This window comes from Aspergillus alliaceus (genome assembly GCF_009176365.1).
Source record: "Aspergillus alliaceus strain CBS 536.65 unplaced genomic scaffold BDW43scaffold_29, whole genome shotgun sequence".
NCBI classification, from domain to species: Eukaryota; Fungi; Ascomycota; class Eurotiomycetes; order Eurotiales; family Aspergillaceae; genus Aspergillus; species Aspergillus alliaceus.
The window spans coordinates 388919-414676 of NW_022474712.1; the positions used below are offsets into that span (position 1 = coordinate 388919).

At 48.1% G+C, this 25758-nt stretch overlaps 5 protein-coding genes and 1 non-coding gene across 6 annotated transcripts; 4 read left to right on the top strand and 2 right to left on the bottom strand.

Moving 5' to 3' along the window:
* The first annotated feature begins 2473 nt into the window (after positions 1–2473).
* On the top strand, positions 2474–3661 carry psf3 (DNA replication protein PSF3). Its single transcript, XM_032042378.1, has 6 exons — positions 2474–2659; positions 2720–2788; positions 2846–2904; positions 2958–3147; positions 3199–3307; positions 3376–3661. Exons 1-6 carry the CDS (start codon positions 2618–2620, stop codon positions 3441–3443), a joined length of 537 nt encoding a protein of 178 aa, XP_031899163.1. The 5' UTR covers positions 2474–2617; the 3' UTR covers positions 3444–3661.
* Positions 3662–5026: 1365 nt separating this feature from the next.
* BDW43DRAFT_113146 (uncharacterized protein) lies at positions 5027–8760 on the top strand. The gene is made up of 5 exons (XM_032037956.1): positions 5027–5276; positions 5367–5450; positions 5503–5574; positions 5674–5963; positions 6028–8760. The coding sequence occupies exons 1-5, from the start codon at positions 5135–5137 to the stop codon at positions 8365–8367; spliced, it is 2928 nt and encodes a 975-aa protein (XP_031899164.1). The 5' UTR covers positions 5027–5134; the 3' UTR covers positions 8368–8760.
* Positions 8761–9152: 392 nt separating this feature from the next.
* Positions 9153–11929, bottom strand: BDW43DRAFT_301176 (uncharacterized protein; the record flags this gene model as incomplete). The annotated part of the gene is made up of 5 exons (XM_032045003.1): positions 9153–10612; positions 10956–11026; positions 11120–11159; positions 11208–11618; positions 11800–11929. The coding sequence occupies 5 exons, from the start codon at positions 11927–11929 to the stop codon at positions 9153–9155; spliced, it is 2112 nt and encodes a 703-aa protein (XP_031899165.1).
* Positions 11930–12150: 221 nt separating this feature from the next.
* On the top strand, positions 12151–14723 carry BDW43DRAFT_280068 (putative G-patch domain protein (TFIP11)). The gene has a single exon (XM_032042379.1). It carries the CDS (start codon positions 12274–12276, stop codon positions 14578–14580), a length of 2307 nt encoding a protein of 768 aa, XP_031899166.1. The 5' UTR covers positions 12151–12273; the 3' UTR covers positions 14581–14723.
* Positions 14724–15046: 323 nt separating this feature from the next.
* Positions 15047–15118, top strand: BDW43DRAFT_t149. Its single transcript has one exon. It is a non-coding gene; the product is annotated as a tRNA-Glu (tRNA).
* A 622-nt stretch (positions 15119–15740) lies between these two features.
* Positions 15741–25740, bottom strand: BDW43DRAFT_280073 (membrane morphogenesis protein VPS13). The gene is made up of 2 exons (XM_032042380.1): positions 17753–25740; positions 15741–17695 (listed from the first exon to the last, which is right to left on the bottom strand). The coding sequence occupies exons 1-2, from the start codon at positions 25178–25180 to the stop codon at positions 16052–16054; spliced, it is 9072 nt and encodes a 3023-aa protein (XP_031899167.1). The 5' UTR covers positions 25181–25740; the 3' UTR covers positions 15741–16051.
* Positions 25741–25758: the final 18 nt, after the last annotated feature.

Genomic DNA, 25758 nt, shown 5'->3' on the forward strand with positions numbered 1-25758 from the left:
TTCGTTGTATTACCAAACTTCTTGTTTGCAATTCTTAAACAACCTTCAAGATACTCTTGAATTTTTCCAAAATATGGCTATTTGCAACTTTATGTAGTAGACTAAGGGAAACAAAGTCCTTACTGATACCTACTGTAGCCACATTGTATGCTCTGCAAGGGTCACTCCTGCTGTTTTTCCCTTTTCATGGTTGGTATTTTCCCATTGCATGTTCGTAGTGAATAACTTCACATATACATAACTGGTTGCATTAGGGTTCTGACCCCATATATAATTACTTTTTTTTCTCTTTTCTCCCAGACAATATACCATAAACAGGATTAATTTATGACCATTATATTAATTATTCTACGGCATTGGGGCTACAGGAAGGAAACCATCAGTGTAAGGAATTTTATCCAGAGTCCATCTACCCTAGTATACGGATTTCTTATGTACTCGGCTTTAAGGGTACTATCAAGCCAGCTGTTGTAAAGGATAGAAAAGTTTCCTCCAAAAAACCTAAATCAATAGGTCTAATTCAACTACTACATATCCACTGAGTTCATGTTGTAGATTAACTTGAGCCAAGCTCTGCGGTCAAAAGGGCCATGACCAAAGAGGATATTCTCAGATCAGGAATCCAGTAAATGGGCTAAAGGCGTGCTAGACACATCATAATTGCAGCTATCACTCCAGTCTCCATACTAGTAATGTAGTCAAGCTATAATATCAAGCGGGCAAGCTTCTTTGTGTACACAGTTTTCCTTGGGTACAAGTATTACATTAACAAGTCTTAGTCTCTCAGTTTTTGATTTTAGTTAAGAGCTTATGATAGAATAGAAACCGACGTATGCGACAGGTGTCAAATAAATATTATAGGTTCTAGAGGGCTGTTCGCAACTTTCAAGCGCCATAAATCACCTACCCCGTGGTTACAGGGACCTAATGCATGGAATACTTAGTAAAAGCGTCACATAGTATCGTTTTCCTTTCGTGGGTCTTTACCGCACCCTTATTTTTAAATTTGTATTGAGAAGCCCTGTGCATTAGCATGATAACATCTGAAGTAACGGGTAACTCTATCGACTGACAGATAATTAATTGAGTCGAATGCCAGGCGCAATAATCTAGAGAACAGGGCTCGTTATAATGCACATACCTTTTGGTAAAGTCTAAGACGGTGAACTGGAGGCTATGGATATTTCTTTATAGTATAAGTAGTATAGTCTAATGGGTTTACTCGTACCTATTTAGGCCGATATCCACCATACGGAGTTATGCGTCTGTCTGGCCTTTGTTCGCCGAGATTGGTAGATACCACCCACGTTGAACTCTAATGTACAAGATTACCCAATACATACTTATTTCGAGACCCAAAGAGCCTAACGGGAAAAGAGTCTTAATCTTTATCGGCCTCATATAGTTGCTAGTATCATGCCAGGTCTCCTGGAGAGTACCATTGACGAAAATACTCCTCCCACACCACTTCTAGAGGTTAGAATCAGGAGTAGTCTTATCAAATGTCACTCACAATCGAAGCCCTTCACTCTAATTCTCGAGACTGCGCTTCACGTGCCTATCCTTGGCAACACAGGACAGTGACTTGGAGCCCAAGATTGCATATCAGGTAACGCGCACGGCAACTCCCCCCTCCAGAACCGAAGCCATCTGTTTTGTTCTCACTTACTTTCTCCCTGGACTACGCTACTAGGTGATGATTCCAGTATAGAAGCTATCGGCACACTAGTAGCTTGTAAGTGGAGCCGAGGTGTCGTGTGGAGTTAGAACTGGGGAGAGCGGTTAGTTCTATTCTAGAACAAAAGACGGTCAGCAATAGTGGAGAAATGCGCAGGAACATCAAGGACTTCCAGTACATATAGTATACTCATAGTATACTTGGCCAACAATATATGCAGCAAGGTGCATCTTAGGGCTGATAGTCACATTGAGCCCGCATGGATCGTATTACTAAATCTGTGTCTATAAGATCGAGATCGACTCAAAATATCCGATCCCCTCCTTCCTCAACGCCGCCTGCAGCCCACATTATATCCGATAGAAGTCTGTGGATGCACTTGAGGCTCCAGAAAATCGGAGAATAAATCGAAGCTAACGAGTTATTTATTACTGATGCATGTACGTTGGTGGGTGTAAAATCCATGTTCTGATGTATGGCAAGCGATCTACTTCCTCGCAAATGAGCCGATATTGATTGTCCTTCAACCCACACGCTCGTTTGCAAGGTTCCCCAGGCTCAAGTTAATTTTATCAAAAGGGCCCTCAAGGAATACTGCTCTACACTTGTGTATACATATATCTGAATTATATAACCCCGTTGTTAATGACGTCATCAGTATTGATAGTGTGAGAACGGAGGGCAAAAAAGGTGTGATATAAGAAGTATAGAGAAAAAGAAAGGTATGCGGAAAGCCCCGCGAGCCACGGTATATAAGCAACTGAAGTACTATACTAGATTAATAGGCAATGGTTGGTCACCTTGCCGGATACTTAAAATCACAGGGCACGTGACACCGCGAAATGCGGGACGCGCCTCAGCAAAAGGCGATTCAACGACGTGAAGCGATTCCGCAGGATTTGAATACAATAGTCAATTGCAAAAATAAACTATACCAAAATGTCATACTATGATATCGACTCTATTTTAACAGATGCCCAGGTATGTCGCTCAAAGATCTACATGTACCGGCCGGACGTGTTTTTGACCTCCTGGTGATAGAAATTGCCATGCACATTTGAACTCGAGGTACCAGGACTCGGCATCCTAGAGGGCAATCCCGGCGACAATGTAAGCATAGGACTTGTCGTTTGTCTAACAAATCCGACCGTAGGTTGACACCATCAGATCAAAGCCGGCACTCGGATCGACCTCCCACTATGGCTGGGTGAAATGCTCTCAATCGGGTGAGATTCTGTGTACTAATCTCCTATTAGAAAAAGACTCTGACTCGGCAAAGAGCTCGGCTGGGCACTTCTCGCTTAGTCTCAATTGACATCCCTTCTGCATTATCAGAACGAGTAATGAATGCTTTGAAAGCTGATCCCCGGACCGTCGATCTACGGGCATTAGCTCCGCATTTCTATAGCCTGAGCGAGCGAGTCTTAGAGCTTTTCGAAGAAGAAGAGATGGTCGATGTCCTAATCAATGTTAGTTTGCCCTCTGTACATCTGGGATAACTTAACTCATCACTCCTATAGACATATAAGAGACGGGCTGCAGAAATCGCCGATCATGCCCACAATCCGAAGGGTGCTCTTGGGGATGGTGTCGAGTTCCTGCGGGGCTTGGATGAGACGGAGAGGCAGCGTAAGTGGGAAAACATACCTGATTCCTGGGTCTTCTTTGCTCGGTTGTCTCTAATCTGCGTTGTGTAGTGTTCCGCGTGGCCCATGATAGTGCCAGGGAGACACGCATATGGGCCGGTGAAGCGAAGAAGAGGTGACGTGAGGGAAGCGGGATCAACATTTAAAATTGAACGGACTGAGCTGTGGCCGTCATATGGGCCATGTCTATTATGCTACCCGGAATGCAAGTATGACTAGGTTAATCTGTTTAGGACTTGTTATATCGGCGGAGTTAAGGTATTCGCATTTACATACAGAGAAATTGTCTTTATTGCTCCTACAAGTATAGCTTTCAAGATGAAAGAATTAAAGTCAACCTTAGCTTACAAGCGTACTGTATGTCTTACAGAATATATTTATGTATCGCCTATTTAGCTATCGCAAGACAGTATGGCTTAGCCTGGATCAAAACTGTGTACGGAGTAAATAACCACAAAACTAGCGATCCAGGCTACATGGGCCGTTGCCAAGGGTGCAGTCTGAAACGGTATGTGCATGAAGTTTAACCTTGTATGCTGCAGGTTGATTGGTGATACACGAGTGGATGCAGCTCTTATACGCAAAGTTCAGGAGGTACAGGAAGAGATTATTGATGCTTTTAGCGGTGTACCTTGGGGTGAGCAAGCGGCCATCGTGGGCTGATCCTCTTGTGGGGCTTTGTTTACATTGCAACTTAGCACGGAGGCACTACTAGTAGTTAGGCAGGTATTAATTGTGCTTAATTCTCTTTGTAGTATTTTCATTTCGAAATGAGGATAAGTAGGTCTAGGATTGTGGAAACCCATATGTTAGCAGAAAAATCTGAGTAGAGTGTTCTTACCTGGTTTCTTGTTCTTTGGGATACAGAAATGAGTAAAGGGAAGAGAAAGGTTGGGAGGTAAGTAAAGAGATTCCAGCCCTTCTTAGATGAAGGCTGCAATGCTCATTGGTGAGAGATGAAACACCCGAGGGAGGTGGCTTTCCGATTGGCCGTTTTCTTAGAATGAATCCCTTCCACAAAAGGACGATCAACCGACTTGCGGGACGACTATGCCTTTAGTGGTCCTAGTGCTTGTCTTTGCTGGGAACCTATCATGTTTGTCGATTGAATGAAGTTAGTAAGTAAGAGAGTACTCAGCAAGTACTACTATAGGTACTCTAGATGAATGATTGGAATGAATTGGAATGCTATCAACCCTTCATATAGGGGTCAGTTGGTAGGAGGGTCCAATTGTATCCATTCAATTTGTTCCATGGTAACCAGACATTCCAGACCCAGGAAAAACTTTTTTTTTATATGTCAAGAAGAGAGGGATTCGCAAAAATCCGTCTAACCAGAAAGAGACTTGTAATGGATCGTGCAGTTCAAGCTGTGGGGAATTTACACTATTCTGTCACTCCCCTTTCTTGGCCCCGAAGATCGACTCGTCACAGTCTCGCCCATCACTTTTTAATCTTTTCTCTCTCTCTCTCCCCTCACGTCGACGAGGTTACGTACTTGCCTTCCTTATACGTTGTCCGCTGTATGTATGTTCAAGTTATCCCTGCCAATCCACCCCAGTTCCCTGCAGTTCCTTGCGAATCTACCCTTGACCTATACCTCTTCTTCAAGCTCCTCGCATCGCCACTCACCCAATAGTGAGAGGGAACATTGCTTTTTCCTTACTCGACCTGTCGATTAAATCTCCGGCTCTAATGGAACGCCCGCATTAGGTGGACACGGTCCTACCATTCTACTGCACTCTAAGTCGTGTCGTGCATCTTGTCAACTATGCGCATTCGACTGGCCAACTAGGGATCTCCAACCAACATGGACAAGACACCCCAAAGGCGAAGCACCGTCTCGGTGCACTCGACCACCCCTTCGTCATTGCGACATTGCTTATACCCGTCACCCGTCACGGCTCTCCCAGCTGGTAATGCATCTCCGAGACACAGCCCGAACTTGAAGAGTTCGTTTACCTGCCACTTTCCTCCCTTGAATCATTCAAGGGATGCCCCATTGCACAACACTATACTAACTAATCGCTGGGTCCTGGTAGATAACTCCCAGTCCCCTAAACCTGCCGCGCTCACTCATGTCAAAAGAAGACTAAAGATGGACAATCCGTCGCAAACAAGTAGTGGTACGACTGGTGCCTGCCGCACGATGTCCTGATGATGTTAATTGGTCTACAGATATGTCCTGGCCGTATGACCCGTCCGTCATGACCGGATCTCCCAAGCCGAGTTCGCAAAGTACGAGATCAAGTATGTGTGCAACTGTGGTCGTTCCGCCATTACCCAATCACTGGATAGGCTTTCGATTTTACACAAAGGCTGACATGCTGATGTCTTGGACTAATATAGGAACCCCCGAACCCGGAACAACATCTCTGGTGAACCCTTCCTCCTCTCTACTACAAGACCTGTTGAAAGAGCAACGTGCGACTCGAGGGTCGCGGGGGACAGCGTCAGAGGACATGGATGATAATGCACCCCCTACGCCCCGCACACCTCGGACACCAGGCCGTTCCCGTTCCAACTCTCAGACTCAATCCCAGGAAGAGCCGGGCTCTGAAAGGCAGCGAAAAATCAACAATGCCCTGGCGGCGGGGCTTAAGCAACCCCGGGAGATGGGAATGAGAGAAATGGATCAGGTGAGTGGCACCTTTACGGCTTACCTCCTACAGCTACCCGACTGTGCCTAATAGCATATTGTAGTATATTTCAAAGATCAATAAGCAAAACTTTGACCTGAAACTGGAGATTTTTCACCGTGCTCAGCAAATGATGGCATTGGAAAAGAAACTGGAACGGATGCTGGAGATGGAAGAAGAACTCCAGCGCATGCGAGGTTTGGAGGATGAGCTACAGGAGTTACGGGATGCCGAGGAAGACAACCAAAGGCTACGGGAGTCCAACGAGCAACTACGGCAAGAGATTGATAAACGAGACCAAGCAGTCACAGAGGCGGTAGAATTGATCTGCCAGCTTGAAGCTAGAGTGGAGGAGTTAGAAGCGACTGGGGACGCTTCTAGGCCTTCTACAGCGCGGCCTTCTACACGGGACGGACCAGGCCCAGATATCGCAACGCCCAAAACTCCTACGCCTGTCAACATTCCAGAACGGACATCCTCCAGAAGAGGCACGATACTTACTGACCAGTATCGCCGAAGGTCTTCGGGCACACGTCACCTCAAGAGAGCACCGTCTTTTCTCCATGACGAGAATCAAAACGCCGCGGTCCTACGAAGCGTCTACAGTCCTGCTGACGAACAGTCTCGCTCTGAAATGAGCATACTAACGAATTCCGAAAGCCTCCACTCCATGAACGGGACCGCAGAACCCGATTCGCCGAGACTCAGTGCACTTAGTGAATGTAGTGAATTACACATGGACGATATCACCGGGTCATACAACGGCTTCGATGAAATTGAGATACCTATGCGCAAGAGAGAGTCGACAGCGCAGAGCTCGGTACTTTCATCTCTGACCGGAAAAGATTGGGAAAGGGATCAGCTAGGTTTTAGTTCATGGAACCAGGCGCAGCCAGATACCGCCTCAGAGGAGACCCCGAGAAAGAAAAATCGGCCTGCACTGGATGTTTTCAGAGACACTGATAAGCCGAGCTTTGAAAGTGTTTCCTATGCTGATAGCTCGGCCCAAAAGACGCAGGTTGATAGTGTTTTTGGGAGCTCAAGGCTACCTCCTACCCCTGACACAATGAGTACGGCGCATGCGTTCGGCACAAATAGGTCCAATGGCAGCAGTGCGGACAAGAGCCAGCTTGATCATATTGTAGCCCTCAAGCGGGGACTTCGCCGCCCTCGCTCTGCAGACGAGCTAACCACCAGGCGAAGTTCTGGCAATAGCAGACAAACTGATGGGACAGATACTAATATCAGCGAGGTCATGCATCCGCCGCTCAGCACTGACGAAGGTGACGAGGCACCTGCTATATTCCCTTTGAATTGTGTATCGTCCAGAACCAGCTACTTGCAGCGCCATGGAGTAGTTCGTAACTCCAACTTTGGATACTACGGAAGCGGGGCCTTGTTCAATGAAGATGACCTCGAAAACGTTCTCTCTAAGATAGACGATAACTACTACTCAACATCAAGGCGTGCCGATGCTGAAGAGCCCCTGGAGGATACGCCCTCGTCATCGCCACCCCTCACGCCGCAAGATTGGGTGGAAGCAGCGAAATCCGACAACCACCATGGGAAGAGTCGCCCCCTCCCTCCAGCTACTGGCCCGGTCCCTGTTAAGTCTCGACTTGCTAGTGCTAGAGCTCCTAGCCAGTCTTCATTTCTTGGGCGTCGGCACAGTGTTGACTCGACTGTGCAAGACATTCCGGCTATACCAACGCTCGATCTCAACGCATTGGAACCCGTTCGTCAGCCCGAGCCAGACCCGGAGCCACGGCGAAGACTTAGTTTTCGACCTCGCTTTTTTGGGCGTTCAACAGCAAACCGTCGTCTCCAACCATCACCCATCCCTGATGGCGCGGATGAACATGATGGAGCACCCTCTCCAGTGATCCCTAAGGCCAGGCAAATGGAATCTTCTAAACCGGCTAGTATCAACCAAAATGATAACATGTACAATTCACACGATAATGGCCGTCCGTCTGCCCCTACATATGCTGATTCAAAAGGTGACGACATACACAAAACACTTCCTCACTCGTTTACAGACTCCAATATGCTATCACATAGTACCGCGAGCAGACCGCCCTCCTCACACGGCAAAGGGCACAAAAGACGGAGCTCACTCGGAATTTTTGGCTGGATGAAAGGAGCTGGTGGGTTTGGGTCATCCAATAAGAAATCCGAACTTGACTCCACGATGTCCATACAATCCAATGGATCAGTCAAGGACCGATCAACTTCACGCTTGGTCTATGAGATTCCCGTCGTGAACCCTGAGATCAGGGAAGCTCACTTGGCATCCATGAACATTGCAGTTGAGGACTTCGCGTCTAGTACGAAACGTATCTCTTGGACCACCGAAGACGAGGCATGGCGCCCCAGGTACATCGATCGTCGTCGTCGAGTTTAATCAAATCTTGTGACGTACACGAAAAGCAACAACAAAAAGAAAAAGAAAGAAAAGAAAAACTCAAAACAGCACCGACAATTTTCTTACCACTATACGCTCTATCTTTGTTTCTTTGTTTTAATGCGTCACGATACCCCACGAGTTATAGCCTAACGCATGGCATGGATTGTACCAGTATTTGCATGTCTGAGAAGTTAGGAGTCATCGTCTGGATTGGATTTCTTTTGTCATTTGGTATCTAGTTGGCACACGATACCATCTATCCTTCCTTTTGCTCTCTTTTCTTTTCAGTCATTCATTCATTCATTCTTTTCTTTTTCCCTTTTTGATCTCACCTAAGTCCCTCATTTTCGATATTTTCCTTATGTTATATTTCCTATAACTGTTTGCATATGCACGTGATATCTATATCGCTATGACTCATGTTTAATCATGTTTACATCTTCTGGGACCTTTCATTCGTTAGCATCTTTTGTTCTATCTCTCTAGAGGCGTTTGATCATCTACTCTAGGTTTATGTAATGAATTTATGTGTGAAGTTTCAAATTGACTATTCTTATCCATTACCACATGAACTATTCAAACACATAAGGAATACATGCCCATGAGTTAGCCATCCAATCCAATCTATATTAACCCATACAGCCCATACAGTCTTTGCAACCGCTATAACCCGATTCAAACTCCCAACTGTGATGAGATTCAATAAAGAAAACCAAACCCAAAGAAACCCTCCTTCCCATCACCAATGTATTAACGCCCATAAGGAAAAGAAACTGCGAACCTCAATACCAGTTATTCCCAGCCTCCCCCAACTTCTTCCCCTTAGGATTCATCGAAATAATCCTCTGCCCGGGCAACGTGTCATCCGTAATAGCCGACTCAAACGTCCCCGAAATACTCCTCTTCCCCATGAGCGCAAACGAGTCGTATCCCTCGCCCGCCTCATCCCCATTAACAGCTGCCCACTCCTTCGACAGCCGCGGCGACAGCCCATTCCCCAAATCACTCCACCGCGTGACTACAATCGCATGCCGGAACATGTTGGCATGCGAACTGCTCCGGTCCTCGGTGATTTTCACCTCAACCAGGTACTCGGAGGGACACTCGGGGCAGCGGCGCATGGGCCGACACTTGCCGCAGAGCGAGGCAAGCGCATTGGGATTGTGGGACCGGCCATGGTACATGTCTTTTGCGCGGTGCTCGAGGCCCTGAAGGCCGGCTGTAGCACGGGGGACGGGGATGTGGGAGAGGGCGCATTTGCAGACGTTCATGAGTTCGCCATCGCGCCAGTGCGCGCAGACTGAGAAGTAGGGCCAATAGTCATCGCGCGAATAGAGGAGGAGTCGTTGTTGGGAGGTGCTGAGGCCCGGGTCTGCGAAGCAGGTGCTCACGACCCGCATGAGCAGGCGGCCTTGGTGGATGTGGTATCTAGATTGGTGAGACCACCCATCCCGGCGCCAGCGGCGGGATAGGGATTCCGGGGGGATGCCGTAGCGGGGGCCGAAACGGTGGGCGCGCATGACGAGTTGGTAGAAGGTAAAGTAGAGGACTCGGCCGTGGGTGATGCGGTGGCGTGGTGTGGGGCGGGCGTTGTTGCGTGCATTGGGGCATGTGAAGAGTGGGTTGACCACGTCTGCGGGTTGGAGTTTTTCGTAGCCTTCTTGGGTGCGACGGTGGTATTTGCCGCAGGGGAAGCAGAGGAGATGGTGTGGGACTAGTTTGTCTTGGGAGATGAGGAAGTCCGCTTTGTAGTCGTGGTTTTCTGGGAGGTTTATCGTTGTCCAGGGCTCGGGGCCCAGTCGAGTGAACAGCGTCTTGCTGGAGAAGGCGAGACTAGCTCTTTCGGCGGGGTTTAGATACTCGGTGACCCTCGCCCAGAGTTCCGGTGTTAAGCTGGCGATCACGGGCTCACCCGGTGGTCGATGGTCGACTTCGTATAGTTGCGCGTTGGGGTCGGAAGGATCTAGCTCTCCGACGCCGATCGCATGCAGCATTGCGGTATGGTCGCGGTTTTCACCAAGCTGTGCGTCTTTCTGGAGATTCGCTTCTTGGTATTTGATTCGATGAGCTTGCAATGGGGCCAGCGAAGGCATTTCTGGAACACCATCTTTGGTTTGTAGACCTTCTCTTAGATTCGGCGTAGATGCGCTGAAGCCCTTGCGGAGTACCTGACGGGATTTTTTGGGCCGGAGGGCGCTGGCGAAGAATGCCCGAAAGCCTCCGCGCCTCTCTCCCGGGCTTTCTGCGGACATTAAAAGAGGATTGGAAGATGAAAGGCGAACTGTGAGAGTCCGATATGCCTCTAGATAATAAGAGGTTCCGGAAAAGGCGGAGCGGGATTACAGAGTACAAAAATAAATCTATCAAATCACGGGAGACCACGGGAATGAACCGCAGCCACTGTGGCTAGTGCTGCTTACCCAAACATTTACATATTTTTAGGGCATACATACATGAGACATATCGAATTGCATTAGGGCTATACATACAGCCTGTTCAGACATTACACAATATCATACTGGACACAAATGGGACAAAAGCGCTCAGCAAGACTGTGTCAAAACACTATACTTTTACACACTTACGAGAAGCGCTTCTCCACGGCCTTCCAGTTGATGACGTCCCAGATGGCCTTGAAGTATTCTGCCTTGCGGTTCTGGTATTGGAGGCTAAGATGGCATCAGTTATTGCTCGATGGAAATCCAGTGGCGAAATACTTACTAGTAGGCGTGCTCCCAAGCATCAATACCGAGAAGAGGCTGGAACTGGCCAACAACAGGGTCCTGGTTCTAGTCGGGATTAGTTACCTGTATCTTCAGGTGCCGATAAGGAGGAACTTACGGCATAGGTCTTAATGCCGATGCTTCCGGTCTGCTTGTCCTTAACGAGCCAAGCCCATCCGCTTCCCTGAATCCCAGCCAGGGCGGTGTTGAACTTGTTCTGGAACTCATCCAAGCTGCCGAAGCTGTCCTCGATGGCCTTAGCCAAAGCTCCGGATGGGGGCTCACCACCGCCCTGGTTCTTGGGGGCAAGGTTCTCCCAGAAGAGAGTATGATTGATGTGGCCACCACCGTGGAAATTGATCAGGGGCTTGAGGTTGATCTGGGTCGTAATGTCCTCCTTGGCGACGGCCTCCTCGAGCTGTTCGATGGCGGCGTTGTAGCTGTTGACATAGGTCTGGTGGTGGTTCTTGTGGTGAAGCTCCATGATCTTGCCGGAGATGCTGGGCTCCAGGGCGCCATAGTCATCTGGTTCTCAGTTAGTCAACCATTGTATTACGTGATTCCAAAGGGCAATGAGCCGAAGTACGCCCAGCGCATCAACGTAACTATTAACGTATCTGCACAGAGAACAGCTAGACAAGAGCAAACAGACGACTACGCAACAGACACACGGATTGTCAACACAAAGAGAAGGGGAGAGCCATACAAGCCAAGTCAGGCAGAGTGGCCTTGCCACGAGTAAATGTCAAGCCCGCAACGCCCGCAGCTCTAGGAGTAGCCGGAGCTCCGGCGCGCAGGGCGGTACGAGCAGTGGTACGGAAAAAAGTGGTAGCCATGATTTTTTGTTTTAGATACAGGATGACCTAATTGAGTAAAGATACAAATGTAGTGAAGAGAGGAGAGTGAGAAAGAAGAGAGAAGAGAGAAAAGAAGAAGAGGAGGGAAAAATAACCGGAAGGGAGCAATAAACGTCATTGTTGCTTCGGCTCCTCGGACTTGAGTTTTCCCCGCGCCGAAATGCCCGAATTGGCTCCACCGATAGTCAACTTTCTCGTATCGAGATCCCCATACTTCATTTCATGGCTTCTAAACGCGTCTTTGGGACCGTTTAGCCGCCTTGTTCGCCTTACTGATCACGTTAGCAACTACACTCGTTTGGCCTCTGACATCTCGATCGATCATGGATTCACCACCCACCTCCCCCTCCGCCGGCCAGAAGCGTAAAATTACCGATATGAGTTCTGACGAAGATGACTTTCGCCCCACGATGGGATTTCGCGGGTTTGCGAGGGCATCTTCTCGTTCGGAGTCACCTCCGTCTTTTGGAGGCTTGGGGAGTGCTCGTCGGAATCCCTGGAACAACAACACACAGGCAGCAACGGCCCGGGGAGGCGCCCGCAATTCAGGCAAAGGGACGCCGGGAGGAAACTCCTTCGCCGCGCGCATGATGGCTAAGATGGGCTATGTTGAAGGGCAAGGTCTCGGTTCAAGTGGTCAGGGTATCGTTAACCCGATCGAGGCTCAGGCCCGGCCGCAGGGTGCTGGGTTGGGAGTTGTTCGAGAAAAGACAAAGCAAGCTCGAGAGGAGGAAAAACGGGCGGCGGCATTACGGGGTGAAGTGGTGGAGGATAGCTCGGATGAAGAACGAAAGAGACGACAGAAAAAGAAGGAAGCGCGCAAACAAGGAAGTCGAAGTGGTACAGGCACTCCGATGCCACGAGCGAAGCCCCAATTCCGTACAGCCCGGGAAATGGAGGAGGACATGGCTGGCCTTGAGGTACCAAACGTCTTGAAATCATTAGTCGATGCCACCGGGAAGGAACAAAGGGTGTTGACCTCCACGGCCGGCTTAATGGCCCCGTCGGAATTCGTGAAACCGGGTGAAGGTGAAGCTCTGAAGATTGCACAACGGGCGCGCCATGATCTAGAGGCTTTTGCAGATGAGTGGAAAGGGTTAACGGAAAGGAAGAAGTTTATCGAATTGGAGGAGGCTCAGATTGTGGAACAAATGGATACACAACAACTCCGAATGGACCAGCTGACGGAGCTTGTCGCTACTCTCGGCAGTCTGGAAATTTTCCAAGACGACAGTACTCGGGGGCGCTTTGACGAAGTTACCGGCAAACTAGAATCTTTGGAAATCAAATATCGCAATGAAATAGATGAATATCGCCTCCCCGAGACAGCTGTTGCAGCCATCCATCCTCTGTTCCGCCAAGCGATGGAGGAATGGGAGCCTCTGAGAGATCCAACATTCCTTGTGTCGAATCTTCGTCGCCTTCAGCCTCTTTTTGCGCGAAAGAAAGATGATCAAACTGTCCAGCGACAATCAACGTCGGCTTATGAGAGCATGATATACACTTTGTGGCTACCTCGTGTGCGCTCAGCACTTCTCAACGATTGGGACGTTTATGATCCAAAATCAGCCACATCGCTAGTTGTTGCGTGGAAGGAGATTATACCACCCTTTGTTCTAGCTAATGTCCTTGATCAGCTTGTGGTACCGAAGCTCACCGATGGTCTGAAACAATGGAAGCCCAGAAGCAGCAGCAGACGCCACATCTCCCCGCATAACAGTTCTCGTTTCCCATGGTGGTTATTTACATGGCTACAGTATCTTGATGAACGGCACACGAACCCAAGGCAGCCTACAGGTCTTCTTTCTGATGCTAAGAGGAAATTTCGCGTTGTCTTGGATACATGGGACCTTAGGAAAGGGCTGGTCGATGGCATCCAGCTCTGGCGAGATGCATTGGGTTCGGAGTTTGATGTATGCCTACGAAATCACCTTTTACCCCGACTTGGCCGTCATCTCCGTGAAGATTTCGAAGTGAATCCCCAAGACCAAGATCTAACAGCCCTGGAAGACGTCTTTAAATGGAAGGACTTGTTTAAGCCTAACGTCACCGGCCTACTCCTCGTCGGAGAATTCTTCCCCAAGTGGCACAATATTCTCTATATCTGGCTCACAAATGACCCGAACTACGAAGAGGTTGGCGAGTGGTTCTCCTGGTGGCGAACCCAGATTCCCGAAGAAATCAACGAGCTGACCATCGTTGACGACGAGTGGAAGAAGGGTCTGCAGACCATGGATCTAGCATCTCGCTTGGGTGATCGCGCCGCTACAGAGCTCCCACCCCCATCATCCACCACTGCGGAGCAGACTCCCGAGGAGAAACCCCATGCACCAGCGGAAGCACTATCCACAAAAGCCCCTCGCAAGCCCAAGGTCGTGGAAGAGGTCGCCTTCAAAGACATCCTCGAAACGTGGTGCGTGGAACAGGGACTCATCATGCTCCCCCTTCGAGAAGCGCACCCGCAGAACGGCCAGCCTCTGTTCAGAATCACGGCCAGCGCTACCGGGAAGGGTGGTGTCGTCGCATTCGTCCAGGGAGATGTTGTCTGGGTACAGAACAAGAAAGCAAAGGATACTTGGGAGCCGATGGGTCTGGAAGATCAGCTTGTGGAGCGTGCAGAGAGCAGATGATATCCCGAATTTTCGTTATATTAGCATTATCTACAGTTTTGGGTTGGTTTTCACGATACCTTGTTGTTAGATATCCAGTTTGACGTGATGACATTGATATACCATACACTTTTAGAAGTGGATTAACACCCGTCATACAATCGGACAGAGTATCCAGGAGCATTTATAGTAGTTGTCTTGAAAATAGTTAAAGTATACGTCCGCTTGAGCGGCGAAGAGACGCATCATATAAAGGTATCATACCCCAAGATTTTGAAATATCTTGCACTGCAGATGTTGATACAGTAATATAAATGACATACACAGTGATAATTATGCATAGAGAAAGTGGTGCAGATCACTGATACGAACTTGATTAGTATAGTATGTGCATGCTTCTTGTATGTGTGTGAATTAGGGGAAAAATCAGCCACTTCATTTGTGCTTCTTTGATATATTACTTATTTAAGCTTTCCTCCGCAAGTCATCCGATGTGGTGTAATGGCTAACATCGCTGTCTCTCACACAGCAGCTCGGGGTTCGATTCCCCGCATCGGAATACCTTTTTTCTTTCTCTTTCTTTTTATTCATACTGACTCATCCTGGAAACAATAGCGCTTATGGGCAACTTAGGAGCAGTGTCATCCCTTAAATATTAAAAATATGTTTGGCTCGGAAGGTTTGCAGAACCCGACGACACCCATGTCTATGTACATACATACATTAAAAACATCTCAATATAATTAGAAGAAAAGAAAAGAAGTGGGGGCTACAGGACAGGCATCATTGAAATTATACACTTCATTGCATCCAATAGACACATCAACCATTGACTGTCCCTTATTGTCCATGAAACAAAACCACTTTTAGGTTTCCCATTATCCTCACGGATAAAACCCATGTTTAGCGTAACATCGTTATGAAAGACGTAAGCTGAGCTCCTCTAGCCCCTGTTATTATACTTCTCGTTGAATGCATTCACAGCTAGCACAAAGAACATTAGCAACGGCGATAGTCAAAACTTATGTAGACGTAGTGTTTCACCTACCAATGGCTATCTGGCGGTACAGCCAGTTCCTTGAACTTTCATCCTGCACTGGGATAAATGGACCATTGGCGCCACCCTTGAGCGTAATGCTCATGCCAGTACGCTCTTTTGAGATTGTTTGAATGTCGGTCAATCGAATATCCCATTCCGTCTGGAGCTTCTTGGTGCGCACAAGCATTATCCGGTCGTACGTCAACATGACCAACATGTCCCTGCCAGGAAGCTCGAGATGTGCAATGTAATCTTCGCTGAAGAACTTGCCATCGTCTGCTGTTTTAAGCCAGAACTGGCCTAGGGCTTCCCGCTGCGAATATGGCCGTACAATGCCGTCTGTTGCAATGAAGCGCGTGAGACGAACACGATCTAGGCCCTCTGCGTCAAAGACAGTGGTGGTGTTTCGTACACCTTCGGCAAGATCTATGGATTCGTCAGTAACTGAGTGGTTTAACCCGCATAAATGCACATACTCGACGCAAGATCAAAGGCGCCGATGGCCGGTTTCGTAGCAAGGCCTAAGACACCTTTTCCAACCCCCTTGAAAAACCCTTGAATACCCTCCTTTTCGGCTCCCTGCAGTGGATGGCGTGCAAGCCCTCCAATACCACTTGCTAAACTGGTTGCGAATGCATTCCCGCCAGCCGTGATACCATACAGTGCATGCTTCGGTCGGTTGCGAGATTTTGACATACGTCGCTTGTCTTGGAATTCCTTGTCCAAGGTGGCAGCAGCAAGACCCTTAGACATGCTTCCCGTAAGTTTGGCCATGCTATCCGAAAACCCGAAGACGGACTTTTTGACGAAACTTGTAGCTCCTTTGGCAATACCGTAGCCAAGCTCTTGAGGCCTGTCAGTCATAACCAGTCCTTGGTAAGGCTCGTAGAAGATTGCGGCAACGCCAGAGCTGACATTATTGAATAGGCCAACGGGATTGCCGAGGAAATCGGCAGATCCTAGGACGACATGCACTTGCCGGAGGAATTCCTGAGTGTAGTGCCTCTGGACGTTGCCAACAAGAACCCCAAGTGACACACGGGCGTTTTCCAGCATTAATGCATTTAGGCGGACAGGTGCATCGTTGATATTGCCCATCGACATGGTCATGACATTGACAAAGAACATCAAAGGATTCGATGGTTGCATAGTGTCCTCAGCATTCACGCGCTCAGTCCGCATGAAAGAGATGTCAAGCTGCATGGGTTGCAGATGAAGAAGTTCAAAGTACACATCATTTCCAGCACCTTCATTTTGTGGTTCTGGGATCCTTAGATCTTCATCGCAAAGCTTCCCTTCCTGTTCTTCGGACCACGAGGCGCCAGGAATCTTGACAAAGTCCAGCATCGCGAACACAAAGTCCTCATCGAGTTCTAGTGTCATCTGTTGTAGAAGTACGGTGGCATACTTGATGTAAAGTACGCCATAGGAGTCATCTTTCACGCGTGTAACCATGGTGTGGAAAATCGGGTGTGCCTCCATTTCCTTTCCGGTCTTTGGAACAACACTGGGATACAACAAAATAGGGAAGATCCCTCCATAGAGCTGGTTATCAATTTGGATCCACTTGATTGTGGTGTTCAGTGTCTGGTAAACCCTGGATTCCCGATATTTAATATCGATCTCGCGGAAGGTTAGGTACAATAGCTCCCTCATGTTCTGGTTGACCAAGGAGATACCAATCCCACCAAGGCGGAGCTGGGCTTTGAAGTTCACGTCTGAGTCCAACTCCTTAACCTCAAACCCGGTGCTCAAACTGCTCTGAGAGGTCTGTCCTCTTTGTTGCCTGTACAAACTCTTTGATGCCTTAAAATTCGATAAGACTAGAGTCTGAGTGGGACCGTCGGCCACAATATTGATGTCGATAATCTTTTGGTGTTCGCCATACTGCGTCGGCGGTATTCTCATTGGGATCAGGTTACCAATCTCAGCAAGCTTGATATGCCTTTCTTTGCCATTACACGTTACCACGAGAGATTTGTTCTTCGTAGCTGGAAAATCCCAGGCGTACGGCATGATACTCCGAGCCGGCAGACGATAGCGGATCGGCCGCCAGCCATTCGTTCTATCATCCTCATAATCTTCCACGTTTGGATTCTGTTAGAAAGCGTAAAGTTAGTATAGACTTTATTTTGAGATCATCCGGCTACTTACGGCTTGGTAGAAGATGAACTCCATGTCGCTCTCGTTCCGCATGGAATATGGCCAGTTTCGCGTTTCTAGGTTGAAATGCACGAAGAGTGTGGCGTTTTCCATGATGATGTCCACTTTGATGAGCTTTTGACGTTGGTTTGCCTTTGCAAGCTTAACATGCACCGTTCCAATATCAGCAATGTTGAACGGGGACGACCACTGATTATTAACTCCCGGGAAGCATAGGCAAAGTTGTTTCTCTGGAACCTGGCGCAAGAAATGCAGAGGTACAAGGTCGCCACTCTTGATATTAAGCACATTGGAAGAGCCTGGTTCTCGGACCGAAATGTCCTCGTTAATCTTGTTCTTCAGAACGAAGCGAGGCGCAATGGTGACAACTTTGGTCATTTTGTATTTGCCTTCACCCTCAGCAACCGTCACACCTGAATGAAACTCAGATCGGCCGTGTCTATCAGGAAGAACGACTTCGAATGTACTCCCAATGGCTTCGAAACTTTGCGGCTTGCTCCACGCAGACTCGCCTATCCTCAGTATGGACCGGTTCTTCTGATCTTCGCTCGGATAAGAATACATGTAAGGAAGCGTTCGTCCGCCGTTCCTTGGATCAGCCCTTAGCCCTTGGCCAGCTGCTGTTCGAGCTGATTGCAAGAAGCCCTTGCTCTGTATCTCCATCGAGAGACCCGTTTTGTTCAGGATGAGATATGGACTGTAGATCGACACCTTGAATGCGCCTCCACTATCAGGCACGTTAAAGTAGTGAAGATTCAACCTCAGTTGAATGCCTCTTTCATCCTTCAAAGATAGTACATGCTCTCTCCTGAAGTCTTGCGTATTGCCGTTGATAATAGAAAAGTCACTTTGCCTGAAAACAGTGTCTTCCAAGTCGATGCTCAGAAGTAGCAAGTGGGATAGCTCCACGACATGGACTGGGCTTACGCCTCCCTTGCGCAGGAAATTAGTCCAATCCTTCTTCGTATTCTTGTCATAGATCCGGTATTTGAAATCATAAGGAAGGAGATTTTGTATCTCGACAGGGGCGAATATCCGGATGCGCATGTAAGGATAGACTTTTGTCACAGAGTCGCGTGAATTGAACGTAGCATTCATCTGGAAATAGAAAGGCGGAGCTTGCTGTCCACTCTCACTTATGCATTTGATTGTCCGAGTCGGTCGCCGCATAAGGTCTTGCCAATGTAACTGCTCGTTTGACCACTCATATCCAAAACCTTGGTCAGGTCGAATAAGTAGAGAATGCATGTATGCAGCTCCTACAGGTGCAGGCCGAGAGTCTCCGGGAAGGATCTTCTCAATTTTAAGAAGATGTCCGTCACGAGGATCGAACACGCCCAGCTCCACTGGTATCTGCGTATTGTTCTCAACAACTAGTGGTGAGCGGATGGTAATGTACTTGACGTTGTCCGCACCCAATTTGACCTCAACAAGAAGTCTATGAATAATGTTATCTTTCCTTGGCTTCAGATTGTACAGAATCTCCCCTTCCCGAACAACGGGAATACGGCTCACACTCTCAAAGCCACTGCCTTCAAGCTTGACACCGACAAGACCGGCATGACCTTCTGGTGCTAGCGTTTCACGCATGGCGGTCGAGTCTTCAAACCTCCAAGGATACTCCTCACCGTCAGCTAATTTAGCAGCCGGTCCTTCTTCCTCTGCACTGACATCGGCCCAAACATGAAGATCGAAGCCAGTGTGGTTACGGATGCGGTAGGGTGCGTCGGCACCTCGTGGTTTCGAGAGAACATCTTCATCAGTAGAGAGGAACTGGAACGACTTGGACGCCAGTGCGATTGTGGCAGACGTTAAAGTGAGCTCCATGGTCTTATGAGAGTAAGCATCTATCGAGAGGACATCAGGATTGACCTCCTTTGCCATGTGGAAGCCTAACTGCCATGGCTCAATGAGGGGTTCCCAAGCTGACTTGGAGAAGTTATACACGTTAATGAATGTATCGAAGCTAGTATCAGCCTTCAGTGTAGATGACCAGTCGCGGACATCAACAGTGAACTTCTTGACACTCCAGTCAAGTAATGGCAGGTCGTGTAGGTCTCCTATGAGGATTACCCGGACACCATCTATTTGGGCATTCATTTCTTCTTTCTTGAGGATAGCTGAACGATGCGAAATAAGCCCTGGTTCCGTAGTATCAACCGCCCCGCTAGAACGGCGATGAGGCCTTGGGGCTAGCGCAGTTGAGGTTGGTCTGCCGACCGATTTCCTTTTCGAGGACTTCGTACTAGTACCTTTTCCATCGGATATCCTATTCGGCTCGCCAGTCTCCCCTTCATTAGGTTTTTGAGCTCTCATCTCGGATGCCTTGTTGACAATTTGTATCGCCATCAAGATATCCCGGAGGGAAAGACGGAGGACAAGAGGCTCAAAATGGACATTGATGGAAGTCAAAGCAGAACCTCTCTCCTGCGGCCGACTGTCCATTGACATTTCGAGGGTGAAGTCATCTAATATACGAAGCCTACTGGTTTCGAACTTGTCCATACGGCACAAGAACATGCCAACCTTGGAAATTTGCAAGGTTGAAACATTCTGATGAGAGAAAAGCAACTGCTTCGTCCCTAGCACAATTGCCTCAGTATGAGTGATAGCTGGATTTGCGATCGTTATTACTTGAGCGTCAACGAGATTCAGTCGGAATGATACCGTCATCTGCCTAGCAGGGGCCTGAGTGTCGCCATTGGAGGGTGTAATGACAGAATCATCGGTATCTTCTGCAGTGCTAGATCTAGGTTCTGACCCTTCCGGGGTCTCATCGATTTCCTCTTCTTCCACCGGCTCTTCCGTTGCGAACGCAGAATTGGTAAATGACTGCAGAGCGGATAAGTAATCCAGAGCAACTATAATTCGCGGGCTGTCGATAGTCAGCATCGCTATTAAATGCTTGTCCGGTCCTGGCGACATTGAAATGCTGGCCATAAATTGCTGTTGGATATCATTGTTGATTAAGGACATTATCTTTCTGAACTTGTTTGTGTCCTTATTGCGACTATCACGAATCGAGAGAGAGTGGATCTGGAGTTCTGATTCCAGAGAGCCATCCGTCAACATGCGCAGTTTCACCTTCGTGTCATTGAGGGAGAACTTTGAGAGGCTCGAATCTTCCAAACGACCGACTGGCTCATCGTCATTTGCGAGGATGAGCTCCAGACCAACACCATCTACTTTGAAGACCATATCAAGTCGGACCCATGTTTCATCTGTCTTTACCTCCGGTGTTGAACTTTCTTGGTCATTTCTGTTTTGCACTGCCTTAGATTCTGCCTCCCTTGTTGGCTTTGTCACAGACGAAGGAAGTGCTTGCATGGCTTCAAGTTCTTGCTGTTCTGTGTCTGTTGCAAAGGCCCCAGGGAGCGTCTGAGACAGCGCTAATAAGAACTTGAGCTGTTTTTGCGATATGCGAAGATTGATAGGAGACATTGATCCCTCCACTTCCATATCAGGACGCGGGTTGCCTTGCTGGTGCTCTAGATAACATATGCTGAAATCGAGATTCACTTTCTGTATCATCTCAAGTTCTTCGACTGCGCCTCCCTCAAAGTGAAACTTAGATGTCAGTCGAATGTTACGAATCCCAGTAGATATCAAATTGACAGCAGGACTCTCTTTCTCATCCTCCAAAGAAACAAATTCGTTCTTAGCATAAATTTCGCCGAGGTGCGCCGTCACTGTATCGCGGGGACGATCCTCCTTGACGATTCCTGGAAAGACCAAAATTGGGGTCATGACGACGACGTCAAACCTCATCCTCGATGCATTCTCTTGGAGTTGGTTAGCTTGGTTTGCCGCAGCTTGGCGGGCAGCATTGAAGATGGCTTGCATCTTGCCAAATTTGACTAAGAAATTGATGATTTTACGGTATGGCTCCTCTATGAAGTTGATCTTCATTGAGCCGGACCTTAGGAAGACTTCCGAGTCATAACCAGGGTAATCTGCGCTTTCGGGATCGAAAGTCTCATACTTAAAGTCGGCAAAGTTATCTCCCTCGATTGTCAAGAGCCTTCGAAGATCAGAACTCTCAGAAGCACCGGTATTGACGTCGTCTACCAAAGTCAAGCTTCCAATGCGAGATTGTATAAGCATAGATCGGCCCACAAGGAATATGCCAACATCAGCAGTGTTGAGACTTAACGTAGCAAGCCTTACACCATCATTGTTCAAAATGAGCGCGATACTCTTCAAATCCGCTTTGATGCGGATTTTCCCAGCCTGTTCTGGTTCTTCATCAAAGGCATTTGTATCTTGGATTGCCTGATCCGACTGAAGGGCTTGGTTGCTTGTCTGCTCTGGGTTGGTGAATGTGAGAAGAATAAAATCCAGAAGAGTGAGGAGCGTTTTCCTAGTGACAACAAGATTAATGGTCGAGACGGATACATCAAGATTCATTGCTATTCCTTCATAGGTTGACTGGAATTCCGGAGATTCAGGTTTCACCCGAACAAATTTGAGATGGAATAGGTCCTTATCCTCGTCTGCGTCGAACCCTTTAGAGGACAATATTCTTTTGAATTCAGGAGCCGGGTTCTCCTCAATATAGTCATCCACGCTTAAGGACCTCAAGACCAACTCTGCGACCATATCAAATGGGCGCATATAGAAGTCCAATGCAAATTCTTCAGCAACTAGTTCAACTAGCAGGTGGTCACGAAGTTGGTCGTTGGGGTCGGAGCGAAACAATGAACCACGAAGGCGACCAACAGTGAATTTGAACTCGAAATCCCGGCGATGAAGATTTGTTGGAACTTCAACACTTTTGCTCATTTTCTCATCTTCAGAATCTTCGTCAGAATCTTCATCTACGGCGGGGAGCTCCCTCAGAACCGACGGTTGAAAAGATGAGGATCTTGCTCTGGTTTTAGAAGCGGCTGCCTCTTCTGCTTTTTTGCTAGGTATATTAGATTCCGGGCTGCCTTCATCAAAGTGTGGGATAGCAATATCAATCAGCTTCATCAACCCCTTATATTTGGTATCAGAGATAGACGCATGTAACTCTGGAAGATGCCCGGAGATTCGAGTTCTTGTAAGCTCAGTGACCTTGGGTACAATACACAACTCAAGAACAAAATCTACATTTATGCGGTCAATAATATGCAGATTATTCGAGGCGACATCAGAGCTAAGTTGTGACTTCGTAATTTCGATTCCTGGGCCGATAAGGACTTGAGTAGAGTCAAGTTTGAGCAAAAATCTGTCGTACAACAAATGCTCAAGCTCTTTATAATCACCCTCCTCATACTGTCGCTTCTGTTTCGATTGGAGATCTATCATCGTCTGCCTGTCTACCAGTTCACTATTGACACTGATATGGCCGGCATCAAGAATTAAGCAAAGTGAACTTTCTTGAGTTATACTCTCAGGGACAATAATGAGGGGCGCATGTATGTCGAACTGTGCATCGACCTTCTTGTGCTCCTGCAGGGCGAACTCTAAGCCCGCTCGAGTTTGCTGCCGAATGCCCTTTACTGTAGCCCCTGCCGTGTCCAGAAGAGCGCCGATTGATTCCATATGCCGCTCCGGGGGTTCGAAGAACTTGACAACCTCCACAAGAAATCTGGGATTGTAAATTACTTCGATACTCTTCAACTTGACTTTAATAACAGAATCCGCGTCACTTTCAAGAGGGTTCCTCTCGAGCTGGAGATGGAATAAACTATCTTCGTCTTCTATACCATCGCCAATGCCCTCATCTAGTGGTTCGCTATCAGGGATCTGGGATAGACGGTTCTTTGGCACCGGGAGAGAATCTTTAACTTTGACGATCTGTGGGAAAAGCGTCCCCTCTGTTGTTCCGTCGTATACTCTGAGTCCTCCGAGATTCACATCAATGAAGAAGGAGTCGGGACGCTGTAAGGCTTTGGCCCGGAAATCGTCGAATACCAGCTTCATGATTTCGTTTGCCTTTCCATGAGGGTCGCGCTTCAGCGTGAAACTACCGGCTTTGAGACTGGAGTTGACTTGGAGTTTCACCCATTCCCTAGGCTCATCGACACTTTCCGTGATAGCTTTCTTTTCATCCCAATCGATGGCGTTATACAATTCTTGCCTTTGTTCTTCGGTCATGGTCTCCTCCTCAGACTCCTCCTTTTTAGTGCCCCAGATCCACTCTGACCATGTCTGTTGTCGCGCAGGTTTCTTGACACCCACGTTTTCCTTGCGCAACTGGTTCCTTGCTAATGATCTCCAGAATCGTATATCCTCGTAGCTAAGTTTCCGCTGTAGTCGGTCGAATTCACCCGCGTCTTCCCCCGACAAGGTTCCTTCACGCTTTTGTTTTTTGAATAAGTCAATGTAAGCTATGCGATCATCCCGACGTTCTTTGATGAAGTCCCAGGTCCAACGCCTATTGCGCTCATGAATCTTGCTGAGTACTGCGTTTCCAGCAAACTTTAGCCAAGCTCGAGGGTCCTCTTTCGGGCGGCACTTCGGTTGAAATTTCTTGTACTCCTGATGACGGATGAAGTAGTGAAAGAGGTCCACAAGCATCAACGCATCCCGGTATTGATCATCATCTAGAACGAAGCTCAGCTCATCGAACAACAAACGTGCTTTGATGGCCGGTCGATCATGCTTCCCTGATTTATCCAACTCCAAGCCAGCACGCCCGCTAACAGGGCGCAGCATAAATTGGTTGTCCTCCTGATTGTCGATACCAGACCTCAGCCTCTCCATCAATTCAGCATGGTTAATGCCTTGTGCTTCTGCGCCTACATCGGAACCCCTACCTGTCCCCAGGAGTTCTGCATCTGTGTTCCAATAAACCGAAAGAGCACCCAAAACTGCTAGCTTGTGTGTTGTGCTCGAGGTAGACTGTATGAAAGTCGGATTCCATTCGGAATCGGTGCTGACCGCGCTCAGTTCTTTCAATGTAAATCCAACAGCAAATGGGTGGCCCGGTGAAGCTATCGAGTCCTCGTAACGGAAATGGACGTTCTTGATGGAGATCTGAAGATTATCAACCACCGCTGTAATCATGCTTTGGGTGAAACTCTGGTTTCGGCGTTGCTCTTCTTGGCTCATTCCCTCCGCATTTCGCTCTTTAATAAGCTCTGCACTCTCGATCTTGTCCATTTTGAGAGCATGTGCTCTCCTTTCCTCCTCCTCATGATCATAGTCTGCATCTTCCTTCGGGGCTGCCAGGAGATACACATCTTCGATATCGACCTTGACTGGCTTCCCCCTCAAGTTCGACCAGGGAATCGATAGGGTGAGCTCACCGAGATGCCCTTCAACGACATTGAGGGGGAGGTGTAATTGGTCGAGAGCTTCGCGCCGTAGCTCTAGGTTGTGAAGCTTTACGTCACCGGACCAGATACCGATGTTGAGCTGTTTAGCGTCGAAGTTTTTGACATAAATACCCAGGAAGCGATTGAGCAAATTAGCAACCACACCTTCCAACATGACGGCTAGATACGGCTGTCGCTAAGGTGCGGGGAAGGAGGCGTTAAAGGACTCTAGAGAAAATGCCTTGAATATTGTCTATCCCCGTGACGCCAGCCTAGTTGACGAAGCGGGGGGGCAGATGGTCAGCACGGAAGCAGTGGCGGTATAAGGGGAATTAAGATATAGCAAGACATACAGGCGCGAGCTCTAGATTCACTCGCAAAGTGAATGAATCCAAGCCATCCAGGAGGTTAGATCACTGCGCACGCGACACCAATACGGGCCGGTAAGTAGCGAGATGGAACGTATATAGACTCTAAATATAGAACGGATGGAAGAAAAGAGGAATGTGGATGATTTTGGGTATTGATATTGATTCGAGATGGAGGGAGATGACAGTATCTATGAAGAGAAAAGAGGTTTGTGAGGGAAGCTTTGAGGTTGGGTACCAAGAGGAGTGGTTCCTCCAATTGTTGTTCAGCTAGTAAAGAATTCCGAAAATGGAGGTACCTGGGGAAAACATGTGTTGGCTGATAAAGTAAAAGGGGGGGCGCTGCGTCAAAACCGCATTGACGCGCCAAGCAGTGACGTCGGTT

What these genes read in the sequence shown, in the direction of transcription:
- psf3 (XM_032042378.1), top strand. Translation starts at nt 2,618, where the DNA reads ATGTCATACTATGATATCGACTCTATTTTAACAGATGCCCAG. An exon ending in AGGGCAATCCCGGCGACAAT is followed by an intron (nt 2,789 to 2,845) that starts GTAAGCATAGGA and finishes TGACACCATCAG; the next exon opens with ATCAAAGCCGGCACTCGGAT. An exon ending in GGATGAGACGGAGAGGCAGC is followed by an intron (nt 3,308 to 3,375) that starts GTAAGTGGGAAA and finishes TGCGTTGTGTAG; the next exon opens with TGTTCCGCGTGGCCCATGAT.
- BDW43DRAFT_113146 (XM_032037956.1), top strand. Translation starts at nt 5,135, where the DNA reads ATGGACAAGACACCCCAAAGGCGAAGCACCGTCTCGGTGCACTCGACC. An exon ending in ACACAGCCCGAACTTGAAGA is followed by an intron (nt 5,277 to 5,366) that starts GTTCGTTTACCT and finishes GGGTCCTGGTAG; the next exon opens with ATAACTCCCAGTCCCCTAAA. An exon ending in GAATGAGAGAAATGGATCAG is followed by an intron (nt 5,964 to 6,027) that starts GTGAGTGGCACC and finishes AGCATATTGTAG; the next exon opens with TATATTTCAAAGATCAATAA.
- BDW43DRAFT_280068 (XM_032042379.1), top strand. Translation starts at nt 12,274, where the DNA reads ATGGATTCACCACCCACCTCCCCCTCCGCCGGCCAGAAGCGTAAAATT.
- BDW43DRAFT_280073 (XM_032042380.1), bottom strand. Translation starts at nt 25,180, where the DNA reads ATGTTGGAAGGTGTGGTTGCTAATTTGCTCAATCGCTTCCTGGGTATT. An exon ending in AGTTCATCTTCTACCAAGCC is followed by an intron (nt 17,696 to 17,752) that starts GTAAGTAGCCGG and finishes GCTTTCTAACAG; the next exon opens with AATCCAAACGTGGAAGATTA.